This window comes from Heloderma suspectum, chromosome 3 (assembly GCF_057233095.1).
Source record: "Heloderma suspectum isolate Gila_16-S chromosome 3, 16-S_ref, whole genome shotgun sequence".
In the NCBI taxonomy this organism is placed as follows: Eukaryota; Metazoa; Chordata; class Lepidosauria; order Squamata; family Helodermatidae; genus Heloderma; species Heloderma suspectum.
In genome coordinates, this window is record NC_139460.1 from 208414415 (window position 1) to 208433915 (window position 19501).

Consider the following 19501-nt stretch of genomic DNA (forward strand, 5'->3'; position numbering starts at 1 on the left):
AGCAACAGCAGAAAATATGGAAGGAGGAGGAAGTAACCAACACATGTAGGTATTGTGTGCTGTCCCACTTCCCAGTACCATTCTTATGTGTAAATCAGAGGTAGGTAGCCTGGTGTCCTCCAGATGTTTTTAATTACAACTCCCATCAGCCCCAGCCAGCATGGCCAATGATCAGGAATGCTGGGAGCTATACTCCAAGACATCTGGAGGGAACAAGGCTGGGGAAGTCCGGTATAAATAATTCTTCTGTACATTCTGAGAACTGGCAGGGACTTTTTCTTTGTGATTTCCACTCCACGCGGACCAGACGTAGAGGTCTGACTGCACTCCCTCAGCGCCAGTTAGCCATGGTCAGGAGATGGGAAGGACATTTGATATTTTTCTGCATGCTATTACTATACGATCCAGAAGCAGGCAAATTTTTGTCTTTTATGCTAAAAAGCAGCTATTGGTACAGGCAGTTGCAACACCAGCTGTATACCCAACATATGTTTTTGTATAGACGTAACTTCTGTTTACAACAGGAGTTACTCTCAATGGAGGCAATCTAAAACTTACCAGACCCCAATCCTTATTGAAATTGGGCAAATAAACTTTTGACTAGTGGTGTTAAGTGTACATAGCATTGCACCCTTGGTGAGTCTAAAGCAGGCTCCAGTGTCAGTGAAGCGGTTAACGCTATCAGGGAGAATTTGTGCTTTGCTCAATCCAAATCAACTGACCAGTCCAGCCTTTCCCAAACTGGCATGCCTCCCAATCTGCTGTACCACAACTCGCATAATCTCCAGCTAGCACTCTAACTGGGGATGATGGGAGTTTTAGAGCAGCACATCTGGACTTGCACCAGGTTGGTTCCTTTTAAGCTTTAGGTTTTATTTTTAACCTAGATTGTAAGCCAGGGAGTTCGTGTGTTTTGCAAAGCACATTGCTAATAATAATGGTTGTTGTTGTTCAGTCGTTCAGTCGTGTCCGACTCTTCGTGACCCCATGGACCATAGCACGCCAGGCCTTCCTGTCCTCCTCTCTCTCCCGGAGTGTGCTCAAATTCATGTTCATTGCATTGGTGATGCTATCAAGCCATCTCATCCTCTGCCGTCCCCTTCTCCTTTTGCCTTCGATCTTTCCCAGCATCAGGGTCTTTTCCAGGGAGTTTTCTCTTCGCATTAGGTGGCCAAAATATCTGAGCTTCAGCTTCAACTCTCACTGAACTCCATGGGTCCTCCTTCAGAGCGATTACTTGCAACATCAGGCTGCTCAGCTAACACAGAACACGCCCCCACTCCCTATGGCGCGCTCTGCGCACGCGCCGGGCGACGCAGCCCGAGCCCTTTTGTCCCAGAAACCTTTGCGTGTCGAGCCTTCGGACCCGCTTGCTCCTTGAAGAGGGCTCGAGGGGCAGAGTTTTAGCCCCGCCCCAACAGTGCCTTGCCGGCGTCCTGTCGGCAGCGGCCGCTAGAGGTCGCTACGGAAACTTTTCCTTCATCCGCTCTTCCTCCTCCCCCACCGCCACCTCACCACCTCTAGGCGGCGGCGGCGGCGACGACGACAACAACAAGCGCGGCTGGCGCTCAAGGCCCCGCTGCTCCTCGCTCGCTCCCCCTCGCCGGCTGCCTGACGGGGATGCTGCGGAGAGGCCCGGCGCGGAGCCATGGACCTGGACGAGGCGTTTGGGTTGGTGGGGGAGTTCGGCCCCAGGCAAAAGAGACTCACCGCGTTCCTGGTGGCGCTGCAGGTGGGGGCCTTGCGGCGACCGCCCCACCCCCCTCGCCTGAGGGCTGCCGTCCTCTCCTCTCCCGCCCTTGCTGGGAGGCGAAGCTAGCGCGGGAAGTGGGGGGGCGAGGGGAGCGTAGCTCGCGTCGTCCCGGCAACCGCCAGGGCGCTGGGCAGCCCGCCCTCGGGCGGATGGGCGCGCAGGAGGCGCTGGAGGCGCCTTGGGCTTGGGGCGCCTCCAGCCTGGGAGGGGAAGAGGAGAAGCTTCTTCGGGAGGAGATGCCACGCGGGAGCGGCTGGTGCTTGAGCCTTGGGGCTGCAGCCCCACGGGAAGCTGCCCTGCCCTGCGTCAGACCGTGGGCCTATCTAGTCCGTTGTTGCGGACGCTGACTAGCAGCAGCTCCCCAGGGTTTGAGGCAGTTTTCCCCAGGCCTCCCTGAAGATGCCAGGGATCGAGCCTGGGGCCTGCGTGCAAAGCGTGTGCTGTACCACTGAGCTACGACCCCTTCCCCTAGGCAGGAGCACTTCCTTGAGCGTGTGCAGAGTGCGTTTCATAGGAACACAGGAAGAAGCTGCCTTATACTGAGTCAGACCATTGGTCCATTTAGCCCAGTACTGTAGACCCTGGCTGGCAGTGGCTCTCCAGGGTTTCACGCAGGGTTTTCCACCCCTACCGGGAGATGGGGCAAATCAAACCTGGGAGGATGTCACTACGAAGGATGTCCCAGTGAGTTCAGTCAGTGAGCTTACTCTTAAAGAAATGGACTTAGGGTGGCAGCTTCGATTTGACTTTGCTGCATAGCGGTAGTTTAGATGTTGGGTGAGAGGACGGAGAGAGTTAATTCCTGCAAAAAAAAATTACTGTGAATGCTACTTCACTTGGGAGGATTGCTGCAGGGCTCCTGACAAGCAGAAATTCTAAAAGTGAAGCTCCCCCTCTCAATATATTGGGAGTGAGGACTTCCCTTGTGGACTTTTGCCTACCAGACCTAACTGGAAAAAAGGCAGTGACCTCTAATATGCTGCTAGGTCTCCAAAGTTGTACCTGGGGTTTTTTTTGTGACTACCTGTCTGAGGCTCTCCCTTTATTCTTGCTTTTATAGTTCTTCCAAGGATTTCAGGATTGTGTACATGGGGTTTGTCACATTGTTTTAGGGCTGTTACCTGATCAAATAAATTTTAATCAATTAATAAAATGTGTTTGAATTGATTAACTGTATAAATTGGAATATGGATAAAAGTACAGCTCTGAAGAGGGAGCATTATTTCTTTTGTTTTGTGGTGATGCATGTACATGTTGCAACAGGTCCCCTCCCCACCCCCCCAAGATGATGCCTGCAACCTAAGGGTATTATTTGTGTTAGCTATCATGAACAGTTAAGAAAAATGTTGCCTGATCAGTCTAATCAATGAAACGGTTTTTGAAAGTTGAATAATTTAAACCTTGTGGCCCTCCAGATGTTTTGGCCTACAGTTCCCATCATCCCTCACCATTGACTAAGGCTGATGGAAGTTGTTGGCCAAAACATCTGGAGGTCCACAAGTTGTCCATCTTTGATCAAAATGTTGCAGTCTTATCTATTTTCTTCTTGCATTCCCCCTATGAGATAGGGTAGACTGTGAGGAAGCTGAGTTTCTCACAACACTAGCCGTATTCACAAAGTCAAGGAATGCATAGAGGCCAGGTGCATTGATTCCTCCCCCAGCATCCCCACCAGACAGAGCTGAATTGCAGAGAAGCTGAATGAATTATTTTCATCCGTCTTCACTGCAGAAGATATAGGACAGATACCTGTGCCTGAACTGATGTTTTCAGGAAGGGAGTCTGAGGAACTGGGGCAAATAGTGGTGACAAAAGATGAAGTTCTCAACCTTAGATAAACTGAAAGCAAATAAATCACCAGGCCCAGATGGTAACCATTCTAGAGTTCTCAAAGAACTCAAATATGAAATGGCTGTTCTACTAACCAAAATATGCAACATGTCTCTAAGATCAGTCTCTATGCTAGAGGACTGGAAGATGGCCAATGTAACACCAATTTTCAAAAGGGGATCCGGGAAATTACAGGCCGGTTAGCTTAACATCTGTTCTGGGTAAATTGGTTGAAGGCATTATTAAAGATAAAATTAGTAAGCATATAGAAGGACAAGCCCTGCTGAAAAAGAATCAACACAGCTTCCACAAAGGTAAATCCTGTCTCACTAACCTTTTAGAGTTCTTTGAGTGTGGCAGTAAACATGGGCAATCCAGTAGACGTTATTTACTTCAACTTCCAAAAGGCTTTTGACAAAGTCCCTCACCAAAGACTCCTGAGCAAACTTAGCAGTCATGGAATAAGAGGACAGATCCTCTTATGGATCAGTAACTTGTTAAAGAACAGAAAGCAGAGAGTAGGAATAAATGGTAAATTCTCCCAGTGGAGGAAAGTAAATAGTGGGGCCCCACAGGGATTTGTATTAGGAGCAATGCTTTTCAACCTGTTCATAAATGATCTGGAATTAGGAGTGAGCAGTGAAGTGGCCAAGTTTGCTGATGACACCAAATTATTTAGGGTGGTTAAAACAAGGGATTGTGAAAAGCTCCAAAAGGATCTCTCCAGACTGGGAGAATGGGTATCTAAATGGCAAATGTGGTTCACTGTAAGCAAGTTTAAAGTGATGCACATTGGGGCAAAAAATCCCAACTTCACGTATAACCTGATGGGATCTGAGCTAGTGGTGACTGACCAAGAAAGAGATCTTGAGGTTGTGGTGGACAGCTCAGTGAAGATTTCAACCCGGCGTTTGGCCGGTCTAAAAAAGGCAAACTCCATGTTAGGCACAATTAGAAAGGAAATTGAGAATGAAACTGCCGATATCATACTGCTCCTATACAAATCTATGGTGCAACCATGCTTGGAATTCTGTGTACAGTTCTGGTCACCATACCTAAAAAAAGATACTGTAGAGCTGGAAAAAGTGCAGAAAAGGGCAAATAAAATGATCAAGGGGCTGGAGCATCTCCTTTATAAGGGAAGGTTACAACAGCTGGGATTGTTTGGCTTGGGAAAAAAGGAGAGTAAGGGGAGACATGATAGAGCTCCACAAAATTATGCATGGTGTGGAGAATGTGGGTAGGGAGACATCATTCTCCCTCTCTCAAAATACTAGAACCTGGAGTCATCCGATGAAGCTAGTTGGTGGGAGATTCAGGACAGATAAAAGGAAATACTTCTTCACACAGCGCAAACTATGGAATTTGCTACCACGGGATGTAGTGATGGCCACCAATTTGGATGGCTGTAAAAGGGGGTTAGACAAATTCCTGGTGTCAACTAGTCCCGTGGTTCTCTCCCTTCACAATCAACACACTCTAAGATACCAGGCTTCAGGCTCACTACTTTATTAGTTAATAACCAGGCTCTTTATAAATGCAAATCCTCAGAGACTCTCAGGCTACAAAGGAAAACAGCTACTCCACATAATTATGAATATCAATAGAGGAGCCAAGTGGGAATCAGAGACATTGCCATTGCTGGCAGTTTGAAACACGAACTTGCTGGCCAGAATAACTTAGGGGGGGATGCCCTTCCCTTACAGTTGTGCCCTCCTACGTAGGCTATCACACATAGCCAACTGGGTGGAACATCTGAGCTCCGCCTCTGTGCCGAACTCTAGCACCCTTCAGGTCGCACCCTTCAGGTCACACCCTGCACTCTCTTCCTCTGAGACCTGAGTTCTAACGGGGGAGGAAAGGGGGGGGGGGCTTCAGGTAGAGCCATCTGTATGCCAAGTTCCTGAGAAGGATGTCTCCATATGTGAGCTCACTAGGGAGGAAACCTCCCCCGGTTCTGGCTGTTCCCATTCTGAGTCTGAGCTGCTAACTATCTCCAGACGCTCAGAATCATTCCTGACACCTGGAGGAAAAGGTTATCAATGGCTACTAGTCTTGATGCCTATGTGCTACGTCCAGTACCAGAGGTTGTGAGCCTATGTACACCTGTTGCTGGGGAACATGGGTGGGTGAGTGCTGTTGCACTAGTGTCCTTCTTGTGGGTTCCTGGTCGACAGCTGGTTGGCCACTGTGTGAACAGAGTACTGGACAAAGATGGACCCTTGATCTGATCCAGCATGGCTCTTATGTTCTTACGACTTTTGTGCATTCAGCGTATTCTCATAGGCACCCCCTTCAGACCTTTGCTAAGCATGTGGAAATCTGGGAGTAGAGGAACCAGCAGGGACATCCATGTTGGGAGTGGAGCTAGTGCACACAGCCTCACTTTCTCCACCATGTGTTTTGTGGACTGCATTTGTGAACAGGGTTACTCTAGCCTAAGCACCTGTAACTGGAGGCTTCTGGGCTAAATTGGGCACCCAGGGACCTGTCTGACCCCCCTCAGCTACCAACTCAGAAGCATAAGAAGGAGCAGTGGTATTTGTGATAACAGGAGTTAGTAGCAGATCATTATGGGAATGAGGGTTGAACATGCATCTCAAAATGTCGTTTTGCAAAAGTTGGCTGATGGGGGCTCTAGCCACTGCACCTAGCTGGTGTTCTTTATGGTTGTAAACAAGAATAACCTGCTAGGACAGAAATAAGATTGAATTGCATTTGTAAGCTTGAACTGTTCTTTGAATGTGTGAGTGCTTCAGAGAAATATTGCACATTAGTGTGCTTATTTACAGGTTTGGAAAAATCAGAGTAGTGTAGTTGCCGTGATGTCAAAAATTTGATGCCGGTAGTAAGATTATTTTTTTAAAAATTATCTTTGTGCGAGGTTAACATTGCCTTATTCCTCATTTCTTAATGTATAAAGAATGTAATGTAAACTTCAGAATGTCAAAAATTATGATAGGTGAACACAATAATACACCTAACAGAGATAAAATGGTCTTATCCCTCCCCCCACCTTTTAAAAAAGATTTTATGGGAAATGCTGTTACTTCATTTAGGTCATTTTCATGTTTTTTGTTGCAAAGGTGATGGCTAGAATCTTAGCGGCCCAAGTTCAGCCATCCAGCCCAACAAAGTATGGTTGTTGGAGGAGGGATGAACACAACTGCATTCTCCTTCCTCCTCCCCTTCCTTTCACCTTTTGCATATAAGCACACCCTACAAACCAGGATTGCAGAACATGCTTTGTTCCTAGTTTGCAATCTGGTTTGTACAGAGTGCTTAAATCCCAGTTTCATGCTTAGGATATCACAGGGGAACTATGGTTTTAATATATCAGGAAGTCTTCTCTGAAGCCAGGCATGGGCACACAAGAAGATGAGGGAAGGAGAAGGGGGGGGGTGCTTGAGCTTGTTGCTCATTAATGGTTTTCTATCATAGTTTTTTGATCTGGGAACATTATATCTGAGCCAGACCATTATTTTTGTAGCATTCAAAAGTTTGAATTACATATAAATCAATTTGTGCAGTATGTAAATATGGTTCCATGTGGGGAAAACATGTAGAAAATGCTTCTAGATCATCACATATGATGACTGGACACATATATGTATAGCGTATATGCTCTGGAAAGCTGCAGGCAATTATGGCTTTCCAGCATGGGTATGCACAGTGGCTGCATTCAGATGTTAGCCCACAGCTTCATAAAGGGGAGCCCCATGGTTTATAAAGCTGTGACTGAGCAATCCTCTCTCTTCCCTCTTCTTGTCAGGCACTGGCTTTGGAACAGAAATCCTGGCTTGCATTAAGCCTGAGTTCCCTATTACATCAGTCAACCAAGCAGAATAATAAGCCAGGATCTGATTTTAACTATCTGATTTTGTTAACTGACATTAAGCCAGAGTTCCCCCATTTCAGATGTCATGGAGAAACCTGGCTTAATGTAAGACAGGATGTCTGCACTGAAGTGCAATGTTGGGGAGGAAGCCTTGGTCACAGCTTCATAAATTATGGGGCTCCTCACCAAGGAATCAAACACCATTCTGTCATGTGACATCTCATTGTTATTTCATTTCATGACAGGCAGGATTTTGGCCACAGTACTATTGAGGAGAAAGCCTGCCTAAATGTGCAGTCATTCCATGTAACAACAACAGCCTTATAGTACTACTTCTACTATTGTTTACACCGCACTGCTTTCTGAATAAGGGAAATACAGCTTTTGCGGTAGCCTCTAAGACTGAATAAAATCTTGGTAAATGCTTTCCTGTTTCATTGTTGTTGAGGAGCTATTTTCAGTATCCGAACCCATTTGGGGTGTTGGCAATTAATAATGTGTTCAGAGAATGCTGCCATAGACAAGGACTATCTAGTTCACCCTGTTCATGTGGTTCTTCTAACTAGACATTACTTGAGCAGCTTGGGACCACACTACAGAGAAGAAGTTCCCATGCTGCTGTGATAAAATTTAAATCAGGCTATAGTTGCACACTTTTGGTCATCATAGTTTGACTGAATAGATTTGTGTGCTCATACCCTTTCTTAGTCTTTCCCCATCCCACAAATCAAATCAAAATTAAGTAACTTCAGACCTGTTAACAAAATAAGCATGTTTCACTCATGCAGATTTTCTAAATCAGTATAAATAGAGCCCATTTAAACATAAATGACAGTCGAGTCATTCATGTGGCATACATGCACACACCCACAGTACAAAACAGCAAAGAGAATCACAGTTTGATGCAGAACAAGTTATAAGAAAATTAAGGCTGTGGAACTGCAGTTTTAAAATAAAGACTCCCAAATCCAGTATCAAGGTCCTGATCTTAAAAGAAGATATACAGACAGCTTCTCTATATCTCTGAAAGGGAGGCAGCAAAAATGAATCTTGGAATGGTTAATGGGATATACTTTGTTTGGCCACTTTTGTTGAAGGTTTGCTTGCAAGCCACCCTGAGGGCCTATTTAGGCTGTACGGAGCGGTATACATTTTTGAATTAAATAAATGCTGATGACAGGCTCTTCCCACCATCCAGTCTGCCACTGCCAATTGACCAAATCTTTTATAAGTGCTGTTTTATACTTTGAACTCAGTGTAAAGATAGGCAGCTCTCTTAAAACTTGGCATTTCCTATTTCTCGTGTTTCTTTCACGGGGTGTACTTCTGTTCCAAGTAACATTAATAAAATATTAACTATGCTGGCACATGTTTTATGTTCTGACTCAGATCAGTGGATATGTGTTAAGTTATCCTCTATGTGCATTTGAATTCCACTTGAATTCCATTTGAATTGTTGATGGAAAAAAAAAGCCCTGTTGTTGATGGAAATGAGGTATGATAATGGAAGCCAAGGTGTAGGTACATTGCTGTCATGGCTTTGAAACACTGCCTCATACTGTTTCCATGTTTGGGGCCCTTATTTGAATGATTGTTCATAAACTCAGCTCAGCTGTTAACAGTAAGTAAAGTGAGATTATGTCCTAAGTACTAAACATTGATTTAGCAGCACTTTAATCTGGTAAAGGTCATATCATTGAATATATTAGAAAGTACAGAGCTGGAGAAGATTTTCAAGACCCCAGAACCACACTCTGTCCTTAAGGATATTTACAGCAGGAGATTTTATCTTACCCTACAATTTTTAAATAACCAAACATTTGCTTATAGCCAAATATGATCCTACGCATGATCCTAAGCATGAATGAAGTTCACTGGGGCTTACTTCCTAGAAAATGTGCTTGGGGTTGCTGCTTTACTCAGTGGCAGTGGAAAATTATTAGTCTCTTTTTGTTTGTTTGTTTGTTTGTTTGTAAGAATGCCTGTTAAATCATTATGATGGACAGTATTTCTGTTAAGAAAAGGTTATTGCAATTTGTCTCTGCATTCTCTGTGGACAGTGACACAACGCAAACACACTGCAGGATTCATGTCAGTGAGGACAGGTCTTTGCCCTCACTGAAACAGCGTCCCCAAGAGCAGTGCTTTACTTTGTGCCATAGGAGTGAATAGAAACCAATCATGTATATGGGAATAAGTGAACAAGTAAATATGGATACCATTGGCTAAACTCTCTCCATAACCCAGATAACCACAGTGACCTATAGAGAATCAAGCCTCCTCCTATCTGCGCAGCCCCATCTGGATTCTGTCTCTTGGTCACACTAGAGTGTGGCCATCTTCTGACCTGGCATGTTTATCTGATTGTTGACCCTAAACAAAGCTCTCTTTATTTTACTTTAAAGGTGTTTGTGGCCTTTCAATCTATGCTTATTGTCCTAGTGGGAGCTGTGCCAGAATATCATCTTGACCAAGAATGGATTCCAGCTAGTACAGAAGCTCTTGCAAAACGTGTCAGGTTTGTCAGTAACTTCACATCCATAGCAACAGAGGCAAGTACATTTTGTTGCTATTACTATTTTTCTACATTTTAGATTTCTTCTTTCACCCATATGGATTCAGTGTAGGATGCAGCCTGTTAAAACCTTGGAAGAAAAAATGTTTATGTTGGACTTATGTGTATTTTGCAGTTCTTCTTTAAATGAGGTCATGAAATTTGCTGATAAAGGAGAAATCAGTTGAACTAGTACTCTAACCTCTAGCCTAAAAACACTTCATGGGTCTAGCATTTCTTCTTTTATGAAACATGTATAACTCATAGTGTTACTACTTACCCTGACTTTGAGGGAAATATTTAAATTACTTGGTTACTTCTCTTTCTGTAAGGCTTAAAATTTACCACAGTATGATTTATACCCTTAAGTAATGAAAGCACTATATTGTCACTTAGTCCACCTATTACACTTTTTATATTTTAAAATCTTGAAAATACAGCAAGTTTCTGTATGTGCAATCAAATACTACTGTTGGCATTTTGCACCTCCTTTGCTGTTCATCGTTTGTGCTTGATCTCAGTTTTCTGTTTTAGTTTTTATTTTTAGGCTAGGATCCAAAAAAACTGCGTGTCTCATGTTGTACATCCAAGTGACTCTGAATGTACATTTCTGAAAGAACACTCCCTGGCCGTGCCGCATAGCAAACTTGCTTTTGAAACTGAGGTGAGTTTCAGAAGTAGTTTGTGATATGCCTGGACCCAGTTATCCATGCCTTGGGAACTTCAAGGTTGGATTACTGCAATACAGTTTACATGCGGTAGCCATTGAAGGTAGTTTGGAAACTGCCGCTAGTCCAAAACGTTGCAGCTAGACTGCTAAAAGGGGCTAAGCAAAGAAATCTTACCTCATCTGTATTGAAACAACATGCCTTCCAGTAACTTTCTGAACCAATTCAAAGTGCTGGCCTTAATCTTTAAAGCTCTGCATGGCTTAGGACTCAAATACCTGTTGGACTGCCATCTCCCACGTCAATTCACTGTTCCTCTGAGATCATCATCACAGGCCTTTCTTCAGATGCCCCTGGTATCTGAACTCTGGTGGCCTTCAGTGGTGGCTCGTTGCCTTTGGAATGTCCTCCCTAGGTAGGCCTGTGTGGTGGCCTCATTACTATCACTTAGGTGAAATTATTCCTGTTTTCCCAGGCTTTTAAGAACCACTAATGTTAGTGTTTTTAATTTAGATTAATTTTTATTTTACTGCCTATTTGAATTGCCATTTTATTTTGTATGCATTCTTTTATTATTTATTTTAAATTGTACTGTTATTGTTTCTTACTACTTTGTTAGCCACCCTGGGAATATAAATTTTATGCTGAAGCTGTATAAAATAATTATATTATGTAAATACATAAGTTTTAAAAATTTACAGAAGATTAAAACATTGCAAAAAATAACCAAAGAAACAGCAGTGGTGGCAGAAATCAGCCAAGTGATGGGAAAGCTTGAAGGAAAGGGTAGTTTTTTACCTGTCAGTAGAAGGAAAGTAAGGATTGTTCTTGGTGGATGTCCCTGATAAAAGCATTCCATAAAGCGGATGCAACCACAAAAAAGCCCTGTTCTACATCAGTCTTAATTGCACCTCTGAAAAGAAAGATACACAGAATAAAGCAGCATCTTCAGCATTTTGAGGACAGGGAAGAACATTTGGGAGAATGTGCTCTCACATGCAGCGCTCTAGAGGGCTGCCATTGTTTTCTTTTTGTTTTGTTTTACTGTGAGGCATAGTGGAAGATGATGTCTAAGATACACTGCATTTATTTTTTTGAGCCAAAATATAACATAAAAAATGGAACAGTGGGTTCATGCTTTACATGCACATTTTCATATTAATAGGGAAACATATTTAAAAATATTTGTGTACATTTTAATACTGTCTTGTTGTTTCATTACCACTGAACAAAAACATGACTTTTTCTTTTTGAGCTACTCATATTGCTCCTTAGCAGAAGACTGAATAGTAATAGCTTCATTTTACTAAATAAATAAAAGGGGGGCATCACCATGATGATAACATATAGAAAAATAAACACAGAAATTGAACATGCAGGCTGCTTCTCCACCAGGTATAATCTGGTCAATTTACACAAAAGGAAATTAGAAGATTTGCATTTTGTTTAAAATGGCCCAAAGGTATCCTAGAAAGGGGCATCGTACAGCTGTTATCTTTCTAGCAGCCTCACTTCTATGTTATTATTTAAACTGAATTGTAAGCAGGTGAAAACATAGGTCCTTTTTTCTGCCTTCTTCCCATCATACTCCACCGTTACCAGTGTAATTTGTTCATGTTCTTTAGGCATAATTTACTGTACATTACATTCTGGCAAACTGGAATGGAGGGAGTGAGAAGTTGGTCGGTGATTAATAACATAATAACATTTCTGCGCCTCAGTTGTATGCATGGAAGTGCTTATGAGTATCTGGAATATTGCAACTCTGTGTTTGGGTTAAAAAAAAATATCTGCTGGAAAAATGAAAATGTTCTGCACATGACACTGATAGTTACATATGTATTATTTATAAGCTAGATGATCTTGGACATGTCACAACTTCTGTTACATCCTTGTTCAAGAACTTGCCAGTGTCCTGGAGGTACAATAACCTCACCAAACATATAAAAATTATATTGTTCGTTTCCTTTACATTGTTAATATTTTTCCCTCAACTCAAAATTGTTTCAAAAGTCAGCATGTTAAAGCTTGTCAAATGTAATACTATTTTACTTTTTAGCTTTTGAAAGCTGGTTCTTATATTTCTTTGGCAAATACCCAGGAAACTTTTAACAGCCTTTCCCGTTCCCTTAAATGATTTCATCAATGAAGGGGAGTTTTACACTAAGAACTGTAGTTGAATTTCCTGCAGCTGTAAATTGAATGAAAGAGTCATACTGTGGAGCTTTATGTAAGTCAGAACTGCAGTTCTAAGAAGAAGAAAATATGAGGTACCAAACTTGTAAGAAATAAAAACGCAGATGGCTAAAATGATGAATTCCAGAGGATAATATGTTCTTAGCACCATCCTTAAATTCAGCATTTTATTCACCTGCGTTTACACGTCTTGTAAGGGTGGTTCCTTTATCTCATTTCTCTTCCCTCTGCCCCAAACTTGAATTATCAGTCCATTGTAGAATATTGTTTGTTTTTTTGTACTGATCGCTAACCTACGTATCACTTCATCCAAGGGCTCTAAATTTTTAGCTTCCTAGAACTACATTGAAATACAAGGAACAGCTGTTTAAACAAGTAGCCATTATGAATTCAGCTTGATATTTTGCTAGCTACCATAGTAACCAATGTCAGACTGCAGTTCTTACCTACGCAAAACTCCAAAATTTATTCCAGACCAGGGAGCTCTTCTGTGCCCCAGTGGTCTGAGATAGATGTGTGTCAGGATTGGATCGGAGCCCAGAGAGCCCCAAAGCAGTTCTGATTCTGAGGAAGAGTTAGAGGAGAGGAACACGGGAGAGGAACCCGCACGTGTTTCAGAGGAGCAGCCAGGGGGAGAGCCCCTCCCAGTAAACATTCCTGAGAGTGATAGTGACCCTGGCAGGGAGAGGGCAGAGCAACAGCAGTTTCTGGACGCTAGACACCGGCGCACCCTCAAGCGCGAGATGGCGGGCGCTGAGAGGTGGCACTCAGCCCGTTTGGCGCAACAGCGGCAGCCCGATGCCCCACGGGAAAGGGGTGGACTCTCTCCTCCTAGTTCATAAGTATAGCGGTTTCCGGCTTTCCCCTCCAACGGAGATCAACTGAGGTTAGAGCCCCCGAGTAGGCTGCTTTCTTAAGTCTCACTCTAGGATCAAACAATTAGCATCTGCATTAGGTTGAATGGGAATAAAGCCTTGGAAAAGAACCCTATTGTCTGCGTGTTGATTCTGGCTACCTGAGGATTTCAGAAGGCAGCAGGCGACCTCCTGACAATGTGCTGATGTGTTTCCCTCTTGAGGTGACTTCTGACCTTGGGGGTTGAGAAAGAACTCTTACTGCCCCTTTTGTCTGATCCTAGGATAGTTCATTTCCACTCATAGCCAGGCCGTTTGCATTTTTGTATGCCGTGTCGGTCTTTACTAGCCTAACATAGGAAAACCAAAATGGTTCTGGCCAGGGTAGGTATAGGAAATGCTTTGTAATCAAGTGCTTGGAAACTATAGCGCCTTAACATATGACCTTTACATTTCAAGAGGGAGGGGGAAGTAGTAGGTAATATAATGTCACAAACCATGTGTCAGCATATGTGTTGTGCCTGTTTCTTATAAAATGGGGGGGCAATTTTAAAGTGCAGACAAGAGGGGGCTCTGGAGTCTTCCCTACCCCCCCTCCCACCCAGTTGATATTCTGGTATTGGAGCCACAATGGGAAGAAAATGGTTGGGGAGCAGCAGTTTTGGGAGTGTATGTGAAAAGCATGGAGAGTGAAAGAGGTTCAGCAACCACTGCCCCATAGTCTCCTGATCATCATCGCTGGGAGCTCCGTAGGAAATCATTAGCATGTTGATTCTGACATGCAGGCCTGCTGCCATCGTATCTAGTTTATCCTTGATATTAGGTAAGTTATCATGAGTACATTGCTGTATTTTAACTGAAAAGACTCTTTGTTTCCAACAGTGGTATTTAATCGAACACGAAGCATATAAGGTGAGCTTGGCATCATCCTTGTACTTCGCTGGCTTGCTTATTGGAAATATAATGTTTGGCCCATTGTCAGATAAACTGGGCAGGAAGCCTGTGTATTTAACAGGTAAGATTATAGGGGAAACTGTGTCTCTGACAAGACTTCTCTGCATGTTTCCATTCTGGTTGCTAATAGTAATTATTATTTTTAGCATTAAAGCCATCCGATCAATGTTAATACTTTGAGATATATGTATGAACTTTCTGGACGTTATAAAACTGTAGCATTCCAGAATTACTTCACAGAAGTATGACATTAAAAGATAATGTCTTTTAATGCCATAAAATTATTATTAAATAATTATTAAATAATGTTAATTAACTGCAAAATTAAACATGGTCAAGATAAGATCAATACCACATATTAGGGAAAAATTATATTTCAATACAGCAGTGAGATTTTATAACAGATGTACTTCAGCGTCTCCCAGGTTATATTGACTCATCCAATACATTCTGAATGAAAAGAAAAATCCTCATTAGGAAATGTCTATTATGCACATATTTAGCTGTATATCATAAGTGTTTTTAGGCGGCAATCATATGTACACTTACCAGGGAGTAAGCCCCATTGAACATAGTGGGGCTGTTCACATGTAAAGGCAGGAAATTGGCAGTTAATTAACATTAATCATCCCACGATTTGCTGCAGCATGTGCTGGGTGCATTCCTCAGCATTTTTTAATATTCAATTCCTGATCAAGCCAATAGGGGGTTGCTACATGACATCCAGATGTGGACACCATAAATTCTTCTTTGTGGTCTCTGTGCATCACATATATGGGCTCTGTGCCTGCACAGAGTCTCAGTTCGGAAAACTTCTATAGCTGAGGAACGTGATTGTTTGGTGATGTCAGGGTGGAAACTGAGCCCATAGAGCCCCAGAGCAGTTCTGATTCTGAGGAAGAACAGCAATCCGTGGGAGAGGAGCTCGCTCATCTCTCAGAAGCTCAGCAGCTGGCAGAGATTCCTCCTGCCAGCATTCCTGGGAGAGATAGTGACCCTGGCAGTGAGAGAGCACTGGAGGGGGGCTTGCTGGATGCTCGGCGCAGATGCAGGGAGCGACAACAGATGGAGGGCACTGAAAGGAGGCGCTCCTCTCGTTTGGCGCTCAAACAACGGTCTCGTCCCAAGGACCCAAGGGAAAGATGGAGGATCTCTCCATAGCCCATAAGTTCAGAGTCTTCCCGCGGTTCTCCTTCAAACGGGGACCAATTGCCTTACCTGGAGCTTAGGCTACTCTGCTATCTATCCCCAGTGCACTTCCTTGCTTAGTCACTAGTGATTAGTATCTGTAAGAGTCATAAAGTAATAAAGGAATAAAGCCTTGGAAAGAATACTCGTCGTCTTTGTCCTGAGTTGGCTACTGGAGGGGACTGCAAGAGGCAGCTAGGGCGCTCCTGACAGGCGAGAACCCTCCCCCACCGTCCACTGCACATGTCCCTGCAGGTTCCCGCCCGTTCCCCCAGTTCTCTTTTGACCGCTGTAGTGGTTACCTCATCGGGAACTTCTTCCAGTCAGATCGATTGTTTTTCCTCAATTCCTGAGGCTCTGTCCTTTTTCTTTAGTTTTTATTCCTCCTGTTCTATTCTTCCTCTCATATTTTTTCAGCTTTCTCATTGGTGTTCTTTTTTTATTGTTTTCGCGTTCGCGATCATTGATCGCTATCCGCCTTAGACGGATGGCCCCACGGGCCCCCTTTCGAAAGTGCGTATGTTGTGGGAGCAAGTTGATGCCCACAGATGGACACTCTTTGTGTTTATTTTGCTTGGGGGAAGCCCACGTTATCAAAGCCTGCCACCACTGTCAGTCTTTTTCCAAGCAGGCACGCAGAAACCGGGCAGACAGGCTGAAGGTGGCGCTTTAGAAAAAGCTTTGGAAGCGGTGGACGTTCTCAAAGATCAAAGGTCTCATGTATTGGAGACCTCTCCTAAATTGTTGTGCATGGTGTCGCCATGACTGGCATCACCAGTACAAACCCGCCTTGGCGAAAGAGCGCCCGAATCTGCCAACTCCTAGACTTTCTTTGTCACTTTCATTGGCAAAGAAGTTGACTAAAAAGACGAAGGTCTCGAAGCATCCAGTAGAGGAGAAGCGGAGAAAAAAGAAAAGCAAAGAGTATGGGGCAGAAAGATTGTCTATCCCACCGCCTCCTCCATTGCTAGATTTTCCTATTCCGACAGTCTCACTGTCGGTACAGACCACTTTGGTACAGACAACAGACATGAACCGCCCGGTATCGATGTCAGAGGGTGAGATAAGGGATCTCTCTTCAACACATTCATGTATTGCTTCACCTCTTTGGGTGCAAACTTACCTTCCACTGACTTTTCATCAAGAGGCTATGTGTTTGAGGGATAGGTCTCCAGAGTCGTTGCACTCCTTTGACTCAAACCGTAGACTTGGTTTCTACAGGGACAGGGAATCCCATGCGAGATCGAGATCCCTAATACAGGAGTGGGACCGTTATTCTGAATATCGTAATCCCTCCATGTGATACACTTATTGGGACGAATGGGACTATCGGAACCGTGATACTTCGATCGGATGCACTATCTAGGTGCTCTTGTCCCTCAGTATCAACCACCTCCGTTGTCATCAGCATCTCGGCCTCCAGTGGTTAAAAATTCACCACCTCCGCCACCACCAGTACTGAGAGATTTCCTTCCTCTGCCACTTCCACCATGCTCTTCGTTACTCAAGCACCAGCGCCAACATCACCTTTCAGCCCCATCGCAGAGGCACTCACCCATACCTCCACCACACGTGTAGGCTCAATGCAAGAAGAACCCCTTGTGGCCGCCGCAACCCAACAGTTGGACGCCGAGGACTATGAGTTGGATTCGACTTCTTATTCTTCTGTGTCGCCTTCCATATCTTCCCCTGATGATGTCGTTGGTGTCTTGGAGAGAGCCTCACCATCGGAAGATATGGGACATTTCACAGATGAAGTCCTTCGTATGGCCCAATCATTGGGCATTGAGACCCAACAACCCACAGAGAAATTGCAGGACCCGGTGTTTGACGCAGTTACACGGAGGCTTCGGCACCAGTGGCAGTACTCTTTCTACCTACCTTGCTACAGACTGTACAGCTTTCATGGAACGTCTTCGATGGCTCCAACTTCTAAAAGACTGGAGTCAATGTATAGGGTGCAAAAAAAGGATGCTAGCTTTCTTTTTTTTTGCACCTGTAATCGAACTCTGTCATCGTAGAGTCTTTGCAAGGGAAATCACAGAAACTACATGCCTCACCAGTCGACAAGGAGGGTCGCTGTTTAGACTTACTTTGTAGGCGAATTTATTCATCAGTGGCCTTGGGACTCCATGTATCTAATTACCAAGGGATGATGTCTCGATATCAGCTCTTTCTATGGGAAAAAATTGGATCTCTCTGTGACTACTTACCAGACGATCAGCGGGAGTTGCTTCAAGTGTTTCAGTGGAAGCCTTGAAACTATCTAAACTACAAATAAACACTGCTAGGCATCAAACAGATTGCGGGGCGAAGGGCATGGTTGGAGCATTAGCACTCAGGAGGCATGCTTGGTTGTGTTTGGCTGGCTTGACCCCCAAGGCCAGGTCAAGGATAGAGGATCTGCCTTTCAATGGAGTGGGATTGTTCAACTCCGGCACTGATGAAGCAATGGACAATGTCCAGAAGGCCAAAACCACTGCAAGAAAAATGAGTTTAGGTCAAATACAGCAGCTGTACAAACCACATGAATGGTCTAGACCACAACCATACTGTCCTCCGCAACAATACATGGATCATACATCTCAACAACAGCCTTTCTCGCAACAAAGGCACTCTTATCCATCCAACCGGCTCTGTCAAAACTGAGGGAAGGCTGACTAGGGTTCCAAGCGGCGTCTTTGACTTCCATTTTCTTTGTATTCAACCTCCTTTGTCAGGCCCTTTATTCGGAGCCTGTTTGACTAATTTTCTCCCCAATTGGGAAGAGATCACATCAGACACTTGGGTGTTGGCTATCGTCAGACAAGGATACAGGATCAAATTCAATACCCTCCCTCCCCTCGGTACTGCAAAACATTCGCTGGTCACGGACGCACTGCTATTAGAGGCAGCCTCTCCTCCAGAAGGGAGCCATCCAACAGGTGGCACCCAGTCAGCGACCAGATGGGTTTTATTCCCGCTATTTTACAGTACCAAAGAGGGACGGAGGGCTTCTTCCAATCCTAGATCTCTGAAATCTCAATTGCTTTGTTCACACCAGAAAGTTTTGGATGTCTACGCTAGCAACCATTCTTCCTCTTTTACAGAAGGATGCGTGGTTCTCAGTGATCGATCTCAAAGACGCATATTTTCATATAGTGATCCACCCCTCGCATTGGAAGTATCTCCACTTCGCTATTGGCCACAACGCCTTTTCAGGTTTGGGTGCTGCCATTTGGAATAGCCACAGCCATGAGAGTGTTTACCAAATGCATGGCCATGGTGTGTGCACATCTCAGGACCCGACACATTGAAATATGCCCTTATCTAGATGATTGGCTAGTTGTGGGCAGTTCCAGAGAGGCTCTATCTCAGAAGGTACTTCTGATATGCAGTCTTCTGCGGGACTTGGGCCTCTGCATCAATGAGGAAAAATTTAAGCTCCACCCATCTCAGAGGATTCTCTTCATTGGAGCGATACTGGACTCCAGGGCCACAAGAGTTTTCTCCCTCGGGAAATAGCATTGGCTATCCTTGGTCTTGCCACATCACTAGTTCAATGAAAGAAGGTAACGGCTTATTGTATTCAGCATATTCTTGGTTTAATGGCACCCACGGTGTTGGTGGTGGTGTGGGCTCGCCTACGAATGCGGCCGCTTTAAACATGGTTCATATGTGTTTTTT

General features: G+C 44.2%; 1 protein-coding gene across 3 annotated transcripts in view; it reads left to right on the top strand.

Annotated features, from left to right (window-relative positions):
• The first annotated feature begins 1522 nt into the window (after positions 1-1522).
• The window catches only part of LOC146350673 (solute carrier family 22 member 15-like), a 41888-nt gene continuing 23909 nt past the window's right edge, over positions 1523-19501 (top strand). For all 3 annotated transcript variants that reach the window (XR_014789351.1, XM_084845380.1, XM_084845381.1), the window contains exons 1-3: positions 1523-1732; positions 9827-9973; positions 14576-14708. Coding sequence is in view for 2 of the 3 variants with exons in the window: in XM_084845380.1 (XP_084701506.1) it covers positions 1649-1732; positions 9827-9973; positions 14576-14708 (364 nt within the window). In the remaining variant the exon portion in view is untranslated. The remainder of the gene's footprint in view (positions 1733-9826; positions 9974-14575; positions 14709-19501) is intronic.